This window comes from Gymnodraco acuticeps, unplaced genomic scaffold (genome assembly GCF_902827175.1).
Source record: "Gymnodraco acuticeps unplaced genomic scaffold, fGymAcu1.1, whole genome shotgun sequence".
NCBI classification, from domain to species: Eukaryota; Metazoa; Chordata; class Actinopteri; order Perciformes; family Bathydraconidae; genus Gymnodraco; species Gymnodraco acuticeps.
In genome coordinates this window covers 20047-43383 of record NW_022990913.1, presented here as the reverse complement: position 1 = coordinate 43383, position 23337 = coordinate 20047, and the positions used below count along the sequence as shown (strand labels likewise).

Below are 23337 nucleotides of genomic sequence, written 5' to 3'. Positions count from 1 at the left end.
CCTCCTCATTGTCTATATCCAATGATGTAGCCATTCCAATGATGGGATTAGTCTCTCGGAGGTCATGGAGCAACTGCAGGGCCACACTATGCTTCAACCTTGCCAGGACCTGATGTGCCTCATCTCGGGAGAACTCAGGGTGGTCATGAGTTACATGACGGTCTAGTCTCTTCCCAGCATAGGAACACCCTGTGATGGGACAGGGTTTGGTCCGAACAGTGAATTGTATTTAAATTATTTTGTGTTTCTCCGTTTATATGCGTTAGCGTAACCGGTGATTGCAACAATGGGTCCGATGCTTCAATGCCTGGTACACGGACCAAGGGAGGACTTGGGTTACCACCGGGTTAAATGGTCCCAACTCCGCACCAACGCGGGGCTGGTGATGGCAACATTGCATCCGATGCATCAATTAATGGTGCCCCGACCATGTTTGGGTTGCCCCGGAACCAGGCAGTACCCCAGCAGGAAACACGTTTTATGGTCAAAGGAGGAAAGAGTGATAGAACCGGGGTAAAGCAAAGAAAGTGTCCGACAATAGTGACTTGTGAGGCGGCCAGAGAGTCTGTCATCTCTCGGTTCTATCCTCCAGGCAATGCGGTAACAGAACTGGGTCATTAACCGAAATGTAAAAAAAATAAGTTTAAATTCATCCATGGAAAATGGCTGAAAATGAAAAAAAGTATCCGAAAATAGTGCATCATGAGCCTGCAAGAGTCCCCTGTCAACTCCCCTTGCATTCCTCCACAGTCAGAAAAAGTCTGCGTTAACTTTTGGGAGAGCCAGAGAAAAGGGATAAAAATGGAGAAATTGTATCCGAAAATAGGTGGGTAGAGTCCCCTGTCAACTTAGGGTGAGGGAATGCTCCAGTTTTGGGACAAAATTAACTTGGGATCACTCCGGTCATTGTACGTACTTCATCTCACTGGAATATTAACGGTCAGATTGAATACAACATCGACCCAGTTTCTCCGGTCAACGACGGGAGAGTTTTGAAAGTGACAAAACACTGTTTCACACATTTAAAAACACTTAAACAATGAAACAATGTTTACTCAGGATTCAATCACTTTTCCTGGCTTGTAAAGTGCTGTGAAGCAGCCTGTTCTCTGGGTGCAGTCTGGGTGCAAGAGCCATGCGCTGCAAGGAGATCTGTGGGTGCGCTCTGTGGCTCTCAGAGCCCGCTTCTCTCTGGCTGCTCTCTCCCTGTATTCACAGCACTTTTCCCCAGCTTTCAAACACGTATTGCTGGGTATGAAAGCCTTGTGCATCACCCTGGATCTCTGCCTAGGTGCCTTTGAGTGTGAGACCCTGCTTACAGCAGTGAACCTGCTGCCAGCATTACAAACATATTAATCAGGCGTTTTAACACTTTTTTCCATGAAAATTATTTTATTCACTATCATGGGGCTATATAAATCAAATTCCGGGTAATTCGGAGCACAATTGTACCTTTTACTATTTAAATATATTTGTATTATATATTTTTGGGCTATTAAAGTGACATTTCTGGGTGACTTTGTCAGTTTATGGATCTTAGCCCACAATTCCCGGAGGTTCCAGGCAGAATTTGGGATCTCATAGGCGGCCTGCCATGCAACCCCACCCGTGGAAAGCCGAAAAAAGTAAAGAAAACGGTCAATTATATCTTAAAATAATCAAAAATGAAGCCCCTCCTCTGAGTGCCAACAGAGGAGGGGCTCCAAAAAGCTCAAGTCTTCGGCGCTTCGGGCGGAAGCCCCGGACACTTTTCCACTCCCCCGTTGTATTTTACAACGGAGAGGGGAATCAAGACCTCCCCTCCTACGTCAAAAAAATTCATTCATGTTTTTCAAGCTACCATCCGCACGAAATTGGAAACCCGGTTTTTGAGAGGACTCAGAAAAAAAACGGCTGTTTCACATCATGGAGGAATGCATCCGCTCCATGAGTGCTTTGGCTCGGATACAATTGTTGCATGGAGACCCCCCAGTATGGTTCTTACCAAACTTTACGTTTTTGAACTGGTCTCTGGAGGAATGCAAGGGGAGTTGTCAGGGAATTATGAGACACTATTTTGGGATACAATTTATCCATTTTCCCCCCTTTCCTCTGGTTCTCCCAAAAGATAACAGAGTTTTTCTGACTCTGGAGGAATGTAAGGAGAGTTGTCAGGGGACTCTACCCGCCTTAAGAGACACTATTTTCAGATACAATTTATTCTTTTTCACCCATTTTTCTATGGTTCTTCCAAAAGTTAACTCAGACTTTTTGTGACTCTGGAGGAATGTGAGGGGAGTTGTCAGGGGACTGTACCCGCATTATTACATTTACATTACATTGCATTTAGCTGACGCTTTTATCCAAAGCGACTTACAATAAGTACATTCGACCAGGAAGACACAACCTTGAAGAAAACAGAATCATATAAGTACATCAGGTTTCATAGAGCCAAACATTTCAAGTGCTACTCAACTGGCTTTAGGTAAGCCAGTCCTTTATTAGTATAAAAGTGCTTCGTTAATAGTTCTAACGCTCGAAGTGGAGTCGAAAGAGATGAGTTTTCAGTTTGTGCCGGAAGATGTGCAAGCTATCTGCCGTACTGATGTCAATGGGGAGCTCATTCCACCATCTTGGAGCCAGGACAGCAAACCCACGTGTTTTCGCCGATGGGAACTTGGGTCTCCCTCGCAGCGAGGGCGCAACGAGTCGTTTGGCTGATGCAGAGCGTAGTGCACGCGCTGGGGTGTACGGTTTAACCATGTCCTGGATGTAGGAAGGGCCAGATCCATTCGCAGCACGGTAAGCAAGTACCAGTGTCTTGAAGTGGATTCTAGCAGTTACCGGAAGCCAGTGAAGGGAGCGGAGGAGCGGAGTGGTGTGGGAGAATTTAGGAAGGTTGAAGACCAGACGAGCCGCTGCATTCTGGATGAGCTGCAGAGGTCGGATGGCACATGCAGGTAGACCAGCCAGGAGGGAGTTGCAGTAGTCTAGGCGTGAGATGACGAGAGCCTGGACCAGAACCTGAGTCGCTTTCTGAGTCAGCTGGGGACGTATCTTCCTGATGTTGTAAAGCGTGTATCTGCAGCAACGGGTTGTAGCAGCGATGTTTGCAGTGAAGGACAGGTTGTTATCTAGGGTCACACCCAGATTCCTTGCAGTCTGAGTCGGGGAAACAACTGAGGTGCCGATGTTGATTGTTAGGTCAAGAGTGGGACAATCTTTTCCCGGGAGGAAGAGCAGCTCAGTCTTGTCAAGGTTGAGCTTGAGGTGGTGAGCAGACATCCACTGAGAGATGTCAGCTAGACAAGCAGAGATGCGTGCAACGACCTGGGTCTCTGAGCGGGGAAAGGACAGAATTAATTGGGTGTCGTCAGCGTAGCAGTGGTAAGAAAAACCATGCGGGCTAATGACTGATCCGAGCGAGTTTGTGTACAGGGTGTAGTGGACATTTTTATTATATTCCTTATATGTTCAAAGTAGATTAGGTTAGATGTGCTGTTTGCCTCTTGTTACTCTACTTCAAGGCCACAGCTGCTATTATGACTCACACATAGTCACAGGAGAACTTGCCTTTCCTGAGATCTACAGCTCAAGGACATGTGTCTAATAACAATGTGACCGTGTGAAGACAGATTTCTGACCTTCCCACCCTTTCCTCAATATAAGCTTTGTTACCATATTAAACTGCGCACACTCGCGCAGACTATCCTATACTCTGTGAGACCTGTGTCTATATTTTATTGTATCTGATGTTTGTTCGAATAAACATCACCAGAAAGACAACTCTGTCTGATTCACCATTTATTTGTTTTCTGACTTGTACTCTACAGTATTGGGGTTTTTAGATTTCCATAACAATTGGCGCTGCGAGCAGGGTCTCTGCAAGTTCGATTGGGAACACCTACGAACGCTGGTTGGTAGCTCCAGGATCCTCGGATTCCCTCTACCCCGCGACAAAAACAGTACGGGACGAGAGGACCAGCGGCGGGGGTGGAACTGATTGACTTCACGAGATCAAACGGATTTAAAAAGGCTTTCCAATACTGGGTGAGATGTACAATGTCTAAATTGTTTAAAGTTAAACGTAATTAAAACTCCATGACGTTTATGAAAGGGGCTGCTCGAAGAGGGTTTATCCCATCGTAGATCGTGGGTTTACGATTAGTTTTTGCGTGATTTGTACTGAGAAACAAATATCACATAGGGTTTATCCCGTCGTAGAAGTGGGTTTACGATTAGTTTTTTGCGCGATTTGTACTGAGAAACAAATGAGGTGATTTTGTCATGGGAGCAAGGCAAAGTAGGGGGCTTGTACACCCTCCTGAGGGCCCGATTGTAGACGTCATGAGAGTAAGATATGGTGAGGACAGTCTGTCTAAATTAAATATATGGACGGAAATGTTCGGATTTCCTAAGGGAGGTTTTTTGAGTAAATTAAAAATCAAAAACCTAAGAGATAAATTACAAGAGTGTGAAGATGGAATAAAAAAGAAGAGCAGGATTAAAGGGAAAGACTTAGAAAAACTGGACAGTCACAGAAAGTGTTTAAAATACTGGGAAGATGAAGCAGAGTGCCGTGAAAGAAGGCAATTGGCTGCGGCAATAAGAAAAATACAGGTTGACGATAAAGGGGAGAAGAAAGAGAAAAAGAGTTTCATACCACCACCCAAGTATAAACCACACACTTCTCTTTATCCCTCTCTTTACACAGGCGTGGAGGACCCTCTCCTCGACTGTGGATTTCCATTCCCCCCTCCCCCACCCCCCGTTCACCTGCCAGCTGAGGAGGCTGAGGAGGCTGCTGGAGGTGCTGCTGGAGGTGCTGCTGGACCAGAGGTCACCGCCAAAGAGCAAGGATATGGCGGACATTCTCCTAGTCACCCCTCCAAACTGGAAAGGACGATCCAGGAGAAGAAAGAGAAGAGAGAAAGAGAGGAGAAGGAAGCGGAACTCTACAGAATAGAACACCTCCGCAGACCGGACCAGGACTTAAATTACAATCTTCCCATGATCCAGGTGGCTGGACCTGCTGGTCCGTCACTCGTTTACCGCCCATGGACCATATCGGATATGAGGGAAATAGCAAAAGATCATATCCCAGATGTTGAGTTAGGGGGTGCTAAATTTGCTGCAGCACTAAACATGTTCTGTCGACAATTCACACCCACTATGCCGGAGATAAAGACATTGTTGACTCTGAGAATGGGTCCGACACACGTCAGCCATTTCGCCAAAATACTGGGAGGTCAACAGCACGTGGTTGCCGCACTCTGGGATGATGACTTGAACAATACCTACCGCACTGCTTTGGCTAGACTAGAGGCCGCAATAACTACAAAGTTCCTCGCCAAAGTCGACATGTCAAGAATCTGGGCATGTAAGCAGACCCCGGAGGAAACAGTAAATGACTATTACCACCGCTTAGAAAAAGTGTTCACGGAGAACAGCGGCATTATCAAACAAGAGGCCGGGGTACTAGGAGTAGCATAAATAGGAGTCTGGGAGACACACCTCACAAATGCTTTCCTCAACGGCCTATCTCCAGCCATTTCGGCATCGGTGCGAAACTCCTGCATTGGCGTAATGGAAGGTGCCCGGCTGGAAGAAATTCGCCGACATGCCGTGCATGCCGAGAAACGCCTTTTAGAAGAAAAAGCCAGCGAGGAAAAGAAACGCCGCGACCGTAAAGAAAAGTGCCAGCTGACCTTGGTCCAAGCTGTTACAACCGGCTGGACCCAAAGTGATGGCCAGGGCAGAGGGAACAGAGGCAAAGGAAAAGTCTGCAATAAAGAACGCTGTTTTAACTGCGGAGAGACGGGTCATCGTATGGCTGACTGCCCACACGAGAAGAAGAAGAAGAAAAAGTACCTTCGATTTGATAAATCGGACCGTAAGAAAGACAATTCTTCAACTTGACGGGGGTCGAAGGAGGGAGTGGGGGAGGAAGAAATTCGGTTGAGAGAGACGGACTCACTGCCAGCATCATCTACCCAGGGAAGTAATGCACACAAACACATTCAGCAGGCTATTGAGAAATTGGAAGATTTAGAGAAAATGTCTGTAATTGAAGAGGGTACATATTTGAAATATGACAGGGAAAAAGCATTTGAGAAATTTCCCACACTGACTTTAAGTATAATGGGTGTTAATGTTAAATTTCTGGTTGATTCGGGGGCTACGCACTCTGTGCTAAAAAGGGCAGATCTGCCAGATTGCAAATTGAGTGGAAGATACATTCACTCAATGGGGGCAGCTGGGGTAACTGTGAAGGAGAGGTTTTCCATCCCAATTCAGTGTAAAGATAACGGGGATAATATGCATCCATTTCCCACATCAGTCAAACATAGTTTCCTATTATCATCTGTCTGCCCAATAAATGTACTGGGCAGAGATCTGATCCTTAGGTTCGGCTTAGACCTTATTTCTACAAATGAGGGACTCAAAGTCCGATGACCAACTCCATTGATGGTTCAAAACCCCACATTTGAGGATAAAGAATTGCTGAATGTGTGCCAATGGCTGTTGGCATATTCTGATTCTCAGGAATTATTACGTTTGACACATCAACGTGTTTTTCCACCGGCTGTGTTCATGGAAACTTCTCATTTGCATTGTACTGCTAATATTGTTGATGATACATGTCAATACTATGATGAGAGTTTTGTGCTGGAAGATTTGAATGATGAGATCAGGCTTAAGACTATGTATTGGAATTCGCTGCGTGCTGCTATCTCTGTTAGACTCGGAGCCGCACATACCAAGCTGTATCAAATCCCAGGGGCGGTCCCACACATTTCACTAGCCAGGGGGCCCACTGATAAATGGAGAGATTTGGGTCCAATCGTTAAGGAATGGGAATCTGGTACTGATTGGATTTGCACAGACGACCCGTGGATTGAGTATTCCCCAAAACATGACGTGTTTAAGTACAGTATTGACTGGTCGGTTCATGTACTGCGGTCTCTGACTCTCACAGGCAATGAGGACTATGTTAACCCTGTTACTGGCCCAGAGTTCTCATTTTTCAGTCATATTTCTGAGCTCTTCGACGCGCTAAAAACAGTACCGCAAATACTGTGGGCAGCTCACAAATATGACGTAGGGTTAATCCGCTCTGCGGAGCTGGTGGTTATCACTCCTAAGTCCACGTTCCGTCCAAATCAACCCCAGTACCCACTTAAACGTGAAGCTGTTGATGGCATAAGGCCAGTGTTTACCTCTCTGCTTAAACAAGGGGTCATTATTCCGTGTAACGATTCCCCTGTCCGCACTCCAGTGTTTCCTGTCAAAAAGATCAGGGACAAACCTCCGGACGAGTGGAGATTTGTCCAGGATTTGCGAGCTGTAAATGCAGCAGTGCACGCCCGAGCACCGCTGGTGCCAAATCCTTATCTGATTATTTCTCAAGTCCCAGCCTCGGCAGCATTTTTTACTGTCATTGACCTCTCAAATGCATTTTTCAGTGTCCCAGTACACAAAGACAGTCAATTCTGGTTTGCATTTGAATTTGATGGCAAACCTTACACATTCACTCGTTTATGTCAGGGCTACTGTGAATCTCCTACTGTGTACAATCAGGCTTTGTGTACAAGTTTGGCTTCTCTCCAAGTCTCGAAAGGCACTGCTCTAATACAATATGTGGATGACATCATGATTTGCGCACCCACAGCAGAGCAATGTGAGGCTGATAGTATTGCTTTGTTAATGCACCTCGCAGCCGAAGGCCACAAGGCCAGTTTGTCTAAACTTCAATATGTACAAAGAACAGTTACATTTTTGGGTCACATCATTTCAGGAGAGGGAAAAACGCTTTCAGATAAACGTATTGCATCATTGGCATCTCTGCCAAAACCTGTCACTAAGCGACAGATGATGTCATTTTTGGGTTTTTGTTCATATTGCAGGTCGTTCATTCCAAACTATTCTCCAATCGAGTTGCCACTGCGTACTATTACGTACGTCACTTGTTTGAAACCTACAGATCACCTTATATGGACACCGGAAGCCGACAAAGCCTTCATTAATATGAAGCTGGCTCTCCAATCCCCACCGACTCTAAGTCTACCTGATCACACTAAACCTTTCACTCAAGCAGTGGATGAACGAAATGGGTGTATGACCTCAGTTCTTCTTCAAGATCATGGAGGAAAACAGAGGCCTGTTGGCTATTTTTCCTCCAAGCTAGATCCTGTAGCTGCTGGCCTGCCTAAATGTCTACGTGCAGTGGCTGCTGCTGAAAAAGCGCTCAACTCCTCACGTGACATTGTGGGATATACACCTTTGACCCTGTTAGTTCCACATGCTGTTTCACTCATCCTCCTTGAACAGAGAACATCACACCTCTCTGCTGCACGTTACCTTAGGTATCACACATGCCTGTTAGATATGCCTAATGTTTATGTCAAGCGATGTAACACTCTGAATCCAGCATCTCTTATGCCTTTACCTGAGGACGGTGACGAACACGACTGTGTTGCCAAACTTTCCATTGTGTGCACACCTAGACCGGACTTAAAAGACGTTCCTCTGACCAACGCTGACCTCATTTTGTATGTTGATGGGTCTGCCTGTCGCGACCAAGGGGGCACTAATCGGGTGGGTTTTTCTGTTGTTTCAGATTCTGCTGTACTCCGTTCTGGACCACTCCCATGTCACCTCTTGTCTCAAGCAGCAGAGCTGATCGCACTAACTGAAGCCTGCACGCTTGCAAAAGGCAAAACCGTGACTATTTACACTGACTCACGATATGCTTTTGGGGTAGTGCACGATTTTGGGGCTATTTGGAAGTGTAGACAATTTCTGAAATCTGATGGCAAACCAGTACTTAACCATGTACTGGTTGCAGGCTTACTAGACGCCATTCTGCTCCCATCTGAAGTTGCAGTCTGTAAATGTGCCGCACACGCAAGCAGTACAGACCCAGTTTCCCTAGGAAATCCATCTGCTGACTCAGCCGCAAAGGCAGCTGCTCTGATTCCTCTCACACCTCACGCACACTCATTTTTTTAAATCCCTGTCTCCTCCTTCACTGACAAAATGTCATCACTGACTTCCATGCAGCAGCTAGCTACACCAGTTGAGAAGGCTCAGTGGAAGGTTGCTGGGGCTGTTTTTGACCCAACCTCCAGCATCTGGGTTGGTCCAAATTCCAATCCATGTCTCCCAAGACATTTCTTCCCTCATTTCGCTAAGTTGACACATGGGTTAGACCATGTGTCAAAAGGAGGGATGTTAGAGTCTATAAATCAGGAGTGGTTCACAAGGGGGTTCACAATAACAGCTCAAAAGCACTGTGAAGCATGCCTAATTTGCATCATGCACAATTCTGGTAGAGCAGTAAAGGTTACAGGACCCGGAGCACATCCACCTCCCAGCAGGCCATTTGAGTACCTAATGCTGGATTTCATTGAGCTTAGCCCATCAGAGGGTAAGAAGCACTGTCTGGTGGTGGTTGACATGTGGTCCAAATGGGTTGAAGCTTTCCCAGTAAAAGCACAGACAGCAAATGCTGTGGCAAAGGCACTACTGAGGGAAATCATTCCTAGATGGGGACTACCAGACACAATTTATAGCGACAATGGTTCACATTTTGCTAATGAGGCCATTACGCAGATAGGAGAATACATGGGCATAGACATCAGAAAGCATTGTGCTTTTCATCCACAGAGTGGGGGTGGGGTGGAAAGAGAGAACGGCACAATCAAAAACAAACTAGCAAAATGCTGTGCAGACACAGGTCTGTCATGGACACAAGCTCTGCCCATTGTGCTGATGTACATGCGGATGAGGAAAAGAACACGGAGTCAACTCAGCCCATTTGAAATCCTTTTTGGGGCTCCTCCACAGATTGGACTCAAGGCTCCAGGATGTCCTCTTCCCTCCACAACTTTGTGTGAGGATGCTATGTTGTGCTATTGTGTTAACCTATCATCCACTTTAGCAGACATCCGAGGTCAGGTGGTCGCAGCATTGCCTACTCCTGCCACTGGTCCACTTCATCATCTCCAACCCGGCGACTTCGTGCTGGTCAAGGATTTCCGGAGAAAGAGCTGGAAATCCAATCGTTGGCAAGGTCCATACCAGGTGCTTCTGGTCACCCAGACAGCGGTAAAGGTCGCCGAGAGAACTACGTGGGTCCACGCCAGTCACTGCAAGGTCGTAGTCACAGGAAAGGGGAAACAGAAGTAGATGACAACAAGTGATGTGTCCTAGTCACCAACAGATGACAACAAGTGATGTGTCCTAGTCACCAACAGATGACAACAAGTGATGTGTCCTAGTCACCAACAGATGACAACAAGTGACGTGTCCTAGTCACCAACAGATGTAGATGACAACAAGTGATGTGTCCTAATCACCAACTTGCACCACACTTGCACTACATACACTAAAACACACTACACACAAGGTATCACGAGCGAGTGCCAGCTGAGCGGTTCCATATGCCTCTGGTTCCTCGTTTGTGTTATCAGTGTGCGAAGTCTGTCACAAAATCGACCGAGGGAATACACACACACACCCCATGGAGCATTCCCACCTCGTGATGACGGCTCGCCTGGGAAAACGACAACGCAACCGTGAGCAATACTACTGGAGAGCCTGGACAATCAAAAAATGGTTCCTCTGCATACTTGCCATGATAGGACTAGTTCTATATGTTATGTATTCATGGTCAGCACACAGCAGGTCAGCCAAAATCGAGGTATCTAAGAGGTACATGGGGAAAGCAGGGCGAACCACATGGGAAGAGGGGCTGATCAAGACAGGGATTGGTAACATTACTCTAAGGGATGGGGAAGATAGCACAGTGCAGTTAGACCCGTGCGACTACATGCATTGCTCCGACCCTAAGAAACTGGGGTGGGCGGACGCCTACATATGCTATGTCGAAGGCAGTTTTGGTCAAACCGCCAATCACTGCTCGGGGGGCTGGGCTTTTGTTTTATGGACCACCGCATACACCGATTGGGGTTATACCCTATGGGACGACAAAACAAACATCAAAGGGAGATTGTCTATCTCCAAAGTCAATTCATCGAGCCCCGTTGTCCTGTTGCAACTACAGGCTGCCCAGATATCAGACGGGGGTTATTATGTTGTATGTATGTATGTATCCGGCACCGACCCGTGTGGCACATTTTACATAGACATCGCGCCCAAAACTCAGACACCCAAAAAGGATAAACCGCCTTTGACACAAACATTGACATCCATAGGTACATCTACACTTCTAAAACGTAACCTATACATAGGCAATAACGACCATAACAACATTGATGTGGTTCAGACCAGTAATGGGAACACCGGTAACGTTTGGTGGCACACTCTGAGATCATTCTTGCAGGCCGCAGGACAAAATGGTTCATGTTATGCATGCACCCTTTTTCCCCAGGATTCATCAATGTCAGTGCCAGTTCGTCCGCGCTCTCTGACCCAGGTTGAACACCTCTGTGCGTTTATGGCTCTGACAAGGCCCATCAAGGGGGAAGACCACGTAACCGAGTGGCGTTATGCCAGGCAGCTTCCTCCACCATGCAGTAATAAGTCTAACTCCCTTTTGCGTGCATATACGGTTGATACCACATACGCAAAGTACCAACCGGTCAGCCATGTGCACCCCAGCCATTTGAGAGGGATGAAACACAGCATTTGTATCCAGAGAGTATACCACAAAACGTCTCTTACACCACCTTATTTTTCCCTAGGTACTACTACTGGTTGTACTCGTATCCTACAGAATACGTGCAGTTACGGTGTTTACAATAGCTCGTATTGCATATTCAGTGTCCCTGAAAGAATCCTTTCTAACGTAGCATTCCCTGATGTTAACCATACCAACTGGCCCGGCCCAGTGATGCTGGGTTTAGCGCGCCACAAGATTACGTTTGGTTGTGCGGCGACAAGCTCTATCAGATGCTGGCTCCCCTCTGGATAGGTACATGCACTCTAGTGGATTTGAATCCAGCAGTCACGGTCCTCACGTCCTTAATGTACACGACACATCATTACCCAGAGTTCCAACACCCCGACCACCACAAGGTAAAAAGAGAGCTGACGTCCACTGGAGTTACATTCTTTGGTGGCTTGTTTCCATGGTGGGGTACAGTAAACAATGCCCATAAGATAGATACCTTACACGTTCGACTAGAGAACCTCACTTACGAGACGATGCAAGGCTTCCAGGCATTGCCCCCATTCATAATAGCCTCTAGGAATATGCTCATGCAGCACCAATTTGCTCTTGACCTTTTGTTCGCCTCAAAGGGTGGCCTGTGTCATGTGATCGGTGACTCCTGTTGCACTTACATTCCCGACGCCACCAAGAACATCACTGACACCGTGCTGCATCTTAACAACTTGTTAGCCGACATGAAAGCGGATGACATATCCAACGCAGGCGGCTGGGACTGGTGGGCCTGGCTTACATCGGGGGGGTGGCAAGCATGGCTGGCTAGGATAGTTACACCCCTGATAATCATTTTCGGCCTAGTAATCAGTTGTACCTGTTTGATTATCCCAATACTGAAGAAAGGCTTTTCCAGCCTGGTATCTTTAGCTTTCGTTCAGTATACTGCTATTCCATTACAAGACAATCCTTTGCGCCACAGTGAGATAGACCAGCGAGAATCAGAAGAGTCTGATTCCGACACTACAATATAATCAATATAATCATGTGAATCGAGTGTACTCTCCTCTTATGCTTACATTATATTGGAGTCTATCCTCCACAAAAACAGCCAGTTTTCTATGATATATTTGTGATGTGTTTACTTAAACCAGTGATGGAGTGTATTCATTGATGTGTTATATCATTCTATTCTGTCATTTGATTTGTTATTGATCAAGTATGATCAAAAGGGGAGAATGTAGTGGACATTTTTATTATATTCCTTATATGTTCAAAGTAGATTAGGTTAGATGTGCTGTTTGCCTCTTGTTACTCTACTTCAAGGCCACAGCTGCTATTATGACTCACACATAGTCACAGGAGAACTTGCCTTTCCTGAGATCTACAGCTCAAGGACATGTGTCTAATAACAATGTGACCGTGTGAAGACAGATTTCTGACCTTCCCACCCTTTCCTCAATATAAGCTTTGTTACCATATTAAACTGCGCACACTCGCGCAGACTATCCTATACTCTGTGAGACCTGTGTCTATATTTTATTGTATCTGATGTTTGTTAGAATAAACATCACCAGAAAGAAAACTCTGTCTGATTCACCATTTATTTGTTTTCTGACTTGTACTCTACAGTATTGGGGTTTTTAGATTTCCATAACAGGACTCATTCCCTACTTGGAGTGGACAGTCCATCGGTTTCCTGCTGAGAACCATGGCCTCAGATTTGGAGGTGCTGATCCTCATCCCAGCCGCTTCACACTCGGTTGCGAACCGATCCAGTGAGTGCTGAAGGTCGCAGACGATGAAGCCATAGAACCACATCATCTGCAAAAAGCAGTGGTGCAATCCTTAGTCCACCGAACTGCAGACCCCCTCCCCCATGACTACGCCTCGAAATCCGACCCATGTATATTACAAACAGGATTGGTGACAAAGCCAGCCCTGGCGGAGGCCAACCCTCACCGGAAATGGGTCCGACTTACTGCCGAGGACCCGGACACAGCTCTCGCTTTGGGAGTACAGAGATTGGATGGCCCTGAGTAGAGACCCCCTCACCCCATACTCCCGCAGCACCTCCCACAGTAACTCCCTGGCAACTCGGTCATACGCCTTCTCCAAGTCTACAAAACACATGTAGACCGGATAAGCGTATTCCCAGGCCCCCTCCAGGAATCCTTGCGAGAGTAGTAAAAAGCTGATCCGTCGTTCCACAACCAGGACGGAATCCGCATTGTTCCTCCTCAATCTGAGGTTCGACAATCGGCCTGACCCTCCTTTCGAGTACCTTAGAGTAAACTTTCCCGGGGAGGCTGAGTAGTGTGATGCCTCTGTAATTGGCACACACCCTCTGATCCCCCTTTTTAAAAAGGGGAACCACCACCCCGTCTGCCACTCCTTCGGTACTGTTTCCGACTTCCACGCAACGTTGATGAGACGTGTCAACCATGACAGTCCCTCAACACCCAGAGCCTTCAGCATTTCCGGCGGATCTCATCCACCCCCGGGGCTTTGCCACTGTGGAGTTGTTTGACGACCTCATTGTATGTAATAGGCCCAACTCTGTGTCAAAGTTAGGACATTTCCGACACATCTCTAAGCGGTTGACCAATCACAACAGAGCCGGCCAGCTAACCAATCAGAGCAGACAGAGCTCTGGTTTCAGACAGAGGGGGAAAAGAGGTGCTGCAGCACAGGCAGTATGAGAAAAATAAAGAGCTTTCTGAACATTAAAGCATGGAGACATGTAGAGACACAAAATACAAATATGAACCTGAAAATGAGCAGGAAAAAAAGCCTCTTTAAATCTTTACATTATTATCCCGAGACCTAAGTCAGTGGAGGAAAAGGTGGGGAAATACAACTGCCTATTGGGTCATAGTAGGTAAATAAAGGTACATTAAAAAAACATTATATAAAAATGCAAGCAGTGCTCATGATAAAAGTAACTCAATGCTTTTTTAAAAACTATGCAGGGGTAGGGCCAGTTCTCCTGTAACACTGTTGTTGGACCCCCTTGGGGCCCTCCTCCAGAAGAAAACATGATGATACAATTTGTGATTGTGTTTCAGCACTTAAGCGACAACATTTTATTTATTTTTCTTCCAATAATGTAATTTTATAAAATTGCAACTAAGTCATTGACACAACTTCTGATGGTACAACAAACACCAAACATGTTATTTTATGTTTTTCTTTTCTTTTACCAGAACCGCCACCGCTTCCAATACTGATGTTGCATGTGAGTCATGAAAATATAGGAATTTAAGTTATTATTCGCTTTTTCATGTAATTAAGTACATGTGATGTTTTAAATTGACTATATTTGAGGTGGAAACCATTTCCATACAAAGTAGTGTATTGAAAACAGTTGCAATGTTGTGAACTGAACACTAGAAGGGAGCATTTCATCACAGCTGGTATATCGTCCAGACTGCTCTGTATTTCAAAGACATTTCCCCCTCATACAGTTACACCTACTTCCATGTTATTGCTCTCCATAATTGCATCGCAGACATCTTCATAACTCAGCCTTTGAACTGCTAAGGCATTACATCCAGCTCCTAAGCAATATTCAGAAAAAGCAATAACTCTGAGAGATTTGCTGTGTGGGTGTTTCAACTCGACGGCATGTGGGTATAATTGTGTACTAAGATCAGAATTCACCCCACACACTCTGACCCTCGACCCTGGAACAATAACTGAAACAACCATGAGTATATTGCCTCCTTTGAGATCAGGCTCATATGGTTTACTCACAGCTTCAGCTTTTGTTTTGCTCTCTGTTTCTGATGCTTTATTGGACTCAAAGTGTGCTCAGAATGCTGCTCCAGCTGATCAGAGGCTGCGTGTTGGCAGTGTTTGCGCCAAGTATGGGGCCATTCGGACACGAGCCTCGAGAATCAAATATGCTGTCACATCATCAAAGGCAAACTGTGATCTGAGCTGGAAATTGGAATGGTGACATAGTTGCAAGGCTAAAGCACACAACTAAAGCGGAGGTATTCATCTAGCCTGGAAACTGTATGCACTATTTACTTGCATTACCCTTTTTGATTCTGCAGCTACTTGAAGAAACCAAGATATTTAGTTTTAAAAATGTGTCCGCTGCTCAGAGATGTTATTCATGAAGCATATTCAGGCAGTAGCCTATACACCATCAATGGAACACATGAGCACACAAAAGCAGAAATACAATCTGAGCTGCTCGTTTTAGTTTAATACACACAAGCTCACACACACTATTTGATCAGTGGTGGAAAGAGTACTCAGAGATGTATTTAAGTAAAGGTAGCAATACTACAGTGTAAAATACACTCATTATTAATGCAATAATGTCAATGCTGCACTTGGTAAACGTGGAGAAAAATGTAAATGACTTGATTGACTGCTGGGTAGAATATCCTATAATAATACATCATGATTTATTAGTAGATTTATATTCTATATCTCCAAAGAAGCTTCAGTAACTAAAGCTGTAAAGTAAAAAATGTTGTGGAGTGCAAAGTAAAAAAATGCCTACAAAACGTAGTAAAGAAAAGTTTAATGTGCATAACGGGGAAATAATCAAGTGAAGTACAAGTACCTCAAAATTGTACCTAAGTATAGTACTTGAGTAAATGTACTTCATGACAATCCAACACTGTATTTGATGAATATAGGTTCACCTACTGAATACAAAAAAGAACAAAAGTGAAACCATAAAGCAGATTCAGGCAGTAGGCATATAGATTCACACGTACAGTATTAGCCTACAGAACAGTACAGTGTACAGACAAGAGATAACATCTGATCCTTTTACAACACTATTATGCTCTTCTTGAGTTTATTTATGACATTGTAATCCTGCTAGTAATCACCAATGTTTACAAATGTAACTAATTTGATTACGTCTTCTTTTATGAAGCTTGAAGGGAAGTTACTTTTTTTGTATGCTGATTATGTTATACCGTTACATGCAATCTGTACTCCCGAAGCTTACCTGTGCCCTTCCCTTTTCACACAGTCAGACATTACTTGCTCCGGCATGCCTTGCTAATCAGCTGTGATTGTGGGTATTTGATGGTAAATCTGTACGTTCCATCCATGAAGCGTCTCATTTAGCACACTCAGACTGCCTCATCATGTCCTCATCAGAAAGAATGCTGCTGTGTACGGGAGATGTACTGTATACAGGTCTCCACAGTCTGAAAAACAAGAGGAGACATTTCAGGTGAATGGGAGAGAAAATATAAACTTCTAGACATCTCTTCAAACGTCATTGGTCGATCTCTTTGATTAATATAATATTCAAAAATGTAATGTTAAATGTGCATACAGTATGAGGCGTGAGTTTATTAAAATATGTTTTATTATGCATATGATTTACGTAATATAAATATAAACGTTGTGGGGAATTTTAAGCAATGATATACATTTCTTAAAATAAATAATTTAATATGAAAAATATAAATGTTCTCATTGTAACTTATTTGGGACAATTTTAAATAGTCAAACCAAACAAACAACCTGTCAGGACCTCAACACAAACTGATGGACCCAAAGGCACGACCCAGAGACAAAGTCTTACATGTAAAAAAAGTATCTTTAATTTCAAAGATCAGGAAATTCCTTTTAACAGAGTAGGTACCGGAATTAACAAAAAGCGCTGATGGAGGGGCCTAGCCAGTCTCTGGACCTTAATCCCATAGAACATCTGTGGAGGGAGCTGAAGCTTCCAGAGGCCAAGCATCAGCCTCAACACCTTCAGGATTTGGAGAGGATCTTCAGAGAGGAGTGGACCAACATCCTTCCTGAGATGTTCACAAACCTGAAGACCAACTACAAGAAGCGTCTGACCTCTGTGCGTCCAACAAGGGTTTCTCCACCAAGTACAAGACATCTTCTGCAAGGGGATCAAATACATATTTCCCACAGTTACATGCAAATCAAGTTTTATCTTTTATATAATGTCAATTTCTGGATTTTCTTTTTGATATTCTTACTGTTACTGTTTATATAAAACTACCATAAATTACAAAATGTTAATTTATTGTAAGTGGGTAAACTTACAAAATCTGCAGGGGGATCTAAATACTTATTTCCTACCACACTGTATATCCTATTTACATGATTGCCTGGAGACTCGCACTATTTGTCAGACGGCTGCTTTGCTCTGCGGTGAAACGTAACTGTAACAGGAATCTCTCCTCCTTGAATAATTAGCTGCCACTCTTAAACACACACACACCCACACATCACATACCACACACACACACACACACACACACACACACACACACACACACACACACACACACACACCACACACACACACACACACACACACACACACACACACACACACTCCAAGTCACTGAGCGCTTTATTGTCCTTTAGATCATCCAGAGTAGAAAATAATTAACTAACTCTTCTTTCTTCTCCGTCCTCTCCCTCTACCCCTTTTATTTCTTCCTTTTTTTCTCTTTTAACAATTTATTATTCTGCGTCCATCATTCATCCATTTCTGGCTCACCCCCCATTTCTCTCGCTGCTATTTGTTCAGCCCATGAAAAATGTAAACTTCTGCCTGATCAGCTGGAAGATTGAGTGAATTGCACAAACACACAGCTGGGAGTACATCTATTTGTTATGTTTGGGTGTGTGACAAAGCCATGGATAACTGATGGTCATACTCACTGCCCTATTCATCTTTGTTGGGGTTTTCCCTTTCCTGTAGTTTGTGTTATAAGTTTGTGTGCATGTAAATGGTCTGCAAATGCTAACATCCCTGTGTTCTCTCCAGAGGGAGTCTCTCTCCCACACACTCCCCCCCCCTGCCTGAACACCCCGATAGGATTCCTGTTTACTTTCTGAACATAGTGATACTACTTACACTCGTGCTCCTATTGGCTTGCGCTCCACATCTCTAATCGGTTGACCTATCACAACAGAGCCGACCAATCAGAGCGGACTGGGCTCTGGTTTCAGACAGAGTGGTGAAAAGAGATGCTGCAGCACAGACAGTATGAGAAAATAAAGAGCTTTTTGAACATTAAAGCACAGAGAGATGTCACAGTTAAAGGCACAAGATATTTATATGAACCTGAAAATGAGCATGTAGGGCCCCCAAAACAACATAAAGGAGTCAAATATGGACACATGATTACATTTACAGACTGAAAAAAGAAATAATCAACTTAATTGAATTTCTTCAACACACAATTTAATTAAGGTTATTGGAATAAAGTGTACACGTTTGATCAACGCAATCCATTTACTGTAAATCAGATTAACCTTATAATTACTTTGCTTTTAAATCAATAGTTTGCATTGATTCAGCTTAAAGGTTCCACGTTTTCCAACTCAATTATTTGCTTATCCAAAGGAAAATGAAAAAGCATTTTAACACTGTGAGATTGTAGTTTCTTAAATGTGATTTAAATACATTCTTCACCAAAAATGTGTATTCAAATAGAAGGTCTCACCTTGAGGTCCCAAACAGTGTTTCAGACCAACACATGACATTAAATGATGAGGTTGAACTGTATCACCTATAGTCTTACATTAAACGTTGACATCGCCTTTGTTTTAATCTTTTTGTTCCTGTATTGCATTTACACACTCCTTCTTCCTTTTGTCTGGTTCTGAAAGACCTTTGTAGCTGTGTTATCCAAAAATACAATATTTCAAACGTCTATTTTTGCAGACGCTTGGAAATGCAATTCTTGTGATTAGGTCACGGTTGGAGGCTATAAACAGAGTGTCACGATGCTTTCAGGAGAGCTGATTAATGGAAAATTACAGAGAAACCCTTTCATATTTAGAAGCGCAGACATGTCATTAAGGGCTGGCAGCTTGTTTCTCCTGTTTAGATAATAACCATGGGTGTGCTGTTTGATTACCCACTCCAGTGAATGTATGCAGAATCTGATGTAACCGCTCCGTCTCGATATCACAAGGTGAACAATAAGCACAGAATGGGCGTTAGAAGCGAGAGGGGAGAAGAGGTGGGCATGAATGATTGTGGGGTGGTGTTTCCTGTTCTTGGTTCCATGGTTGAGCTTTATATGTGAATTACTGATCTCTACATATATGCAATAAATCAGTTTCTTTATTTATTTCAAGGTAACCCTTTAAAATCCATTGGAAATGCAGTGTAATAAAATAATAATTGTATTTGTTTGGCATGTTTCATTTGATACAAAAGTGCTGTACAAAACAAGATCAGATAAAGACAATAGATGATAACATAGGAAATAGCAATAGAATGTGTCCTAAAACTGCATGGAAATGAGTCATCATGTAACCTCATCCGGTTCCATCGTCTTGTTGAGAGATTCATAGTATGAAGTGAATACTTAAAACGAAAGTTAATTATAAATCATATATGATCAATTATATTCTTGTATGAACCCATAATGAGAATGCTTCATATTTTAGGTTTTTATATATTTACAGCATAAACAAAACAAAGTGGTTTGTTTAGGTTGAGTGTGTAAGGTCTATGATGTATGGGTGTCACTGATAAGGAAGAGGGCAGTTTCTTCCCCTTTTTTCGCACAGCAGATCACAGGGAGGGGGGCTCCTGCCTTAAACGAGAAACACATTGAGGCCTCAAAAAGGCGGTTATGTCATAGCCGAGAATAATATTTATTCCATGTCCTTTTTACACAAACATGGGAAGGTGTGTCTTAGGCCATAGCCAATAGAAGATGTTGGTTGGGGATAGAGGAGGTGTTTTTTGGGGTTTCGATCCGGTTTTTTGAGCATAAAGAGACTGGTTTTTTGAGAGAGCGCGAGAGAGAGGGGGGAAACCCCTGGTATACTCTCTTCCGGTAGGCTCTGTCCTTCAGAGCTGGGTAAAATGGTTCTCTGTAAGGTTATCCTGGAAGGCGTTAATAGGACGTACGGGAAACTTAGACCTAATAGCTTTATTTAGATCTATCCTGGAAGGCGTTAATAGGACGTACGGGAATCTTAGACCTAATAGCTTCATTTAGATCTATCCTGGAAGGGTTAATAGGACGTACGGGAATCTTAGAACTAATAGCTTTATTTTAGATCTATCCTGGAAGGGTTAATAGGACGTACGGAATCTTAGACCTAATAGCTTATTTAGATCTTACCTGGAAGGCGTTATTAGGACGTACAGGAATTTTATAACTAATGGCTTTATTTAGATCTTGGATAGATGAGAAATATGAATTAAGGTTTTAGATAAAAATATAACCCCAGCATGATATGTTGCGTATGATTATAATGTGTTAAAGAGAGAAGGTAAAAACCCTGTATTAGTTTGGACCTATTTTTCTTCAAATAAACTGATCTCACCTGTTGGATTGGGATAACTTAAAAGAAAATCTGTGCTCTCCTCTCTTGCTTCAAAGGTAAGACTGCACCCTGCCACACTCACACTTAGGTAGGAACACACTCCATTTACTGATATCAAAATCCTTCGGGATCCCTTAAACAGATTAAAAAAGAGTTGTCTGAATTGAAACAGCAGTTAATTGAACCTGGTTCTTCGGGGAGTTAATAGGGGTGAGATCTTGCTGACGTTGGTGGATCTGAGCCAAGCAGTAAACTTACATAGACTCAATAACTTCGGTCAGGGCAATTAGTAGGTCAGAGTAATTTACCGGAATAAATTATCAGGACCTCGCCGACTCTAAACAGTCTTGAAGTCAACAGTTTCTTTAATGTGTTTTTTGTTAGATGTCCGAAATAAGGTCTCTGGTTAACACAAGCTTTTCATGTTTTATTCTACAACATACAATTCTGTCCGTAAACCCTTTTTGTGTTATAAACTCAGCGGTTGCTTACAAGTGACAAAATAAGACTTACAAACTTAATTACAGCAAACATTAGCCGTCCTTACCTTAGTAGTGGTTACTTGAAGTCATGTGACCCTGCTCTAGTTTGTTTATAGCCTAACATTAGCTTTTTACTGTTGACGATTGCATTTATGCTTCAAAAGTCCTAAATGGTGTTGAGAATATCCTAAATCATAAACGGGTGTTAACATATCTAATTTCCTGCAATATTCTCAAGTCCATTGGAAAAATCCTATTGCTTTTTGTCGAGGCAGCCCTTCAGATGCTAACTTCATGGTCGGCCAACAAAAAACGGCATCACTGCACCTCTCTATAGCAATAACTTGGAGAAGTTTCATTACGAAAAACTAACAATTAATAACTAGAAGGGCACTGCGCAAAACATTTGTATCCACTTTTCCCTTTAAAAACATATTGGGGTTCTTATTGGCCCTTCATAAATCTTTTCCACAAAGTTTAATCAAAATCGGACCAATGTTGTTTCAGTAATCTTGGTTAACTGACAAACAAACTGATCGGGAAAACTTAACATCCTTGGCAGAGTCAAATGATAGCAGTAACATTTATCCAATCAAAAGCTAAATAAAAAGACTCAGTAGGTCTAATTTTATTTTAAGTAAGAATAAACCCTTATTCCAAGGAAGTTTGATTTTTGAAGATAGTAAAAAGACTAAAAGAGGCAGAGGCAGTGTAGCGAGTAGAGGGGTAAACTCTTTTTTTGTATTCGTCATTGCCGTAGACAGATTAAACTCTCCTGAAAAAGATCATGCTAATGACCAAAAGAACAAGACCATTAAGAAAGACAAATTAAAACCATTCAATCCTAGCCCTTTCAATTAAATGGTTATCAATATTTGCTCAAAGTACAGTACTCGGCCGTTTTTTTGCTTCCTCTATACAAAGAGGAGATGTTGGATAGTGACCATCATCCACCTCAACTCATTAATTGTGGTGCATGTAATCTCTTATTACCTAGTAGTACCCACAGTGCGTACAGCATATCAAGTATGACAGATTCATTGTATAGGAACTGATCCTGAGACTAATCAGAACACCTCAGATGGAATAATACCAGTCCAAAGGGTAGTTTCCAAATGTATGCTGATGATACCCTGAATCTTTACGCATGCAAGATCTATAGAACATCCTGCAACCAAACAGACAGGTGCAGTGAGCAGTGTCGGATTACCAAGGATGTTCATGCTTAACCCTTATCGTGAGCAAACGCAATGCATGTTTTTGACAGCGAGGATCAATAATTCAGTGAATCCTGACATTTTAATTGATGGTCACATATGTGGCCATCATAGTTCACACAAAGATATACTTTTTAAATCAAGTCAGTCGGGTTATGAGCAATGGTCCTCTCCCTGTTCAACCTCACAGGCTGTTGTTAATACACTCAAGCCTGTGTGCTCAATCTATGAATCATAAAAGTACAAGATAAAAAGCCATTAGATCATCATCAGTAAAATATTCGGAGAAAATATAATTTCCTTACTTCTTATAATGCCTGTTTAAAAGTATGAAACATTTCAGAGGGGGGGCAGTTCTATTAGGACTGGAGTATCTTTAAGGGGTGACTGGGTACAACAGTTTATAAAGATAGCCTTTGGTCAATCAGTAATTCAATACCCACAATCATCAGGGACTCAGACATCTTTGCAGTGTTTAAGACTAGCTTCAGGCTTTGGCTAAAGTCAGTACAAAAGTGTTCCACACTAATGGTTGCCTCGTATTTATTGTTTATAATACTGAGAATATTTTTTACATCACAATTATGGACTTGTTTGGCCTTGTGCTGTCTTGTGTAGTGTATTTGTTGTGGGGTCGTTTCCTGTCAACCTGCTCAGGGACAACAGATGCTAGTAAGCTATCGGCTAACTAGTGGGATTACTTTAAACTGTGATAATTATC

The 23337-nt window shown here is 43.3% G+C and overlaps 1 protein-coding gene across 1 annotated transcript; it reads left to right on the top strand.

The window, feature by feature from the left end:
* Positions 1-6402: 6402 nt before the first annotated feature.
* On the top strand, positions 6403-9030 carry LOC117557974. The gene has a single exon (XM_034233925.1). It carries the CDS (start codon positions 6448-6450, stop codon positions 8989-8991), a length of 2544 nt encoding a protein of 847 aa, XP_034089816.1. The 5' UTR covers positions 6403-6447; the 3' UTR covers positions 8992-9030.
* The last annotated feature ends 14307 nt before the right edge of the window (positions 9031-23337 follow it).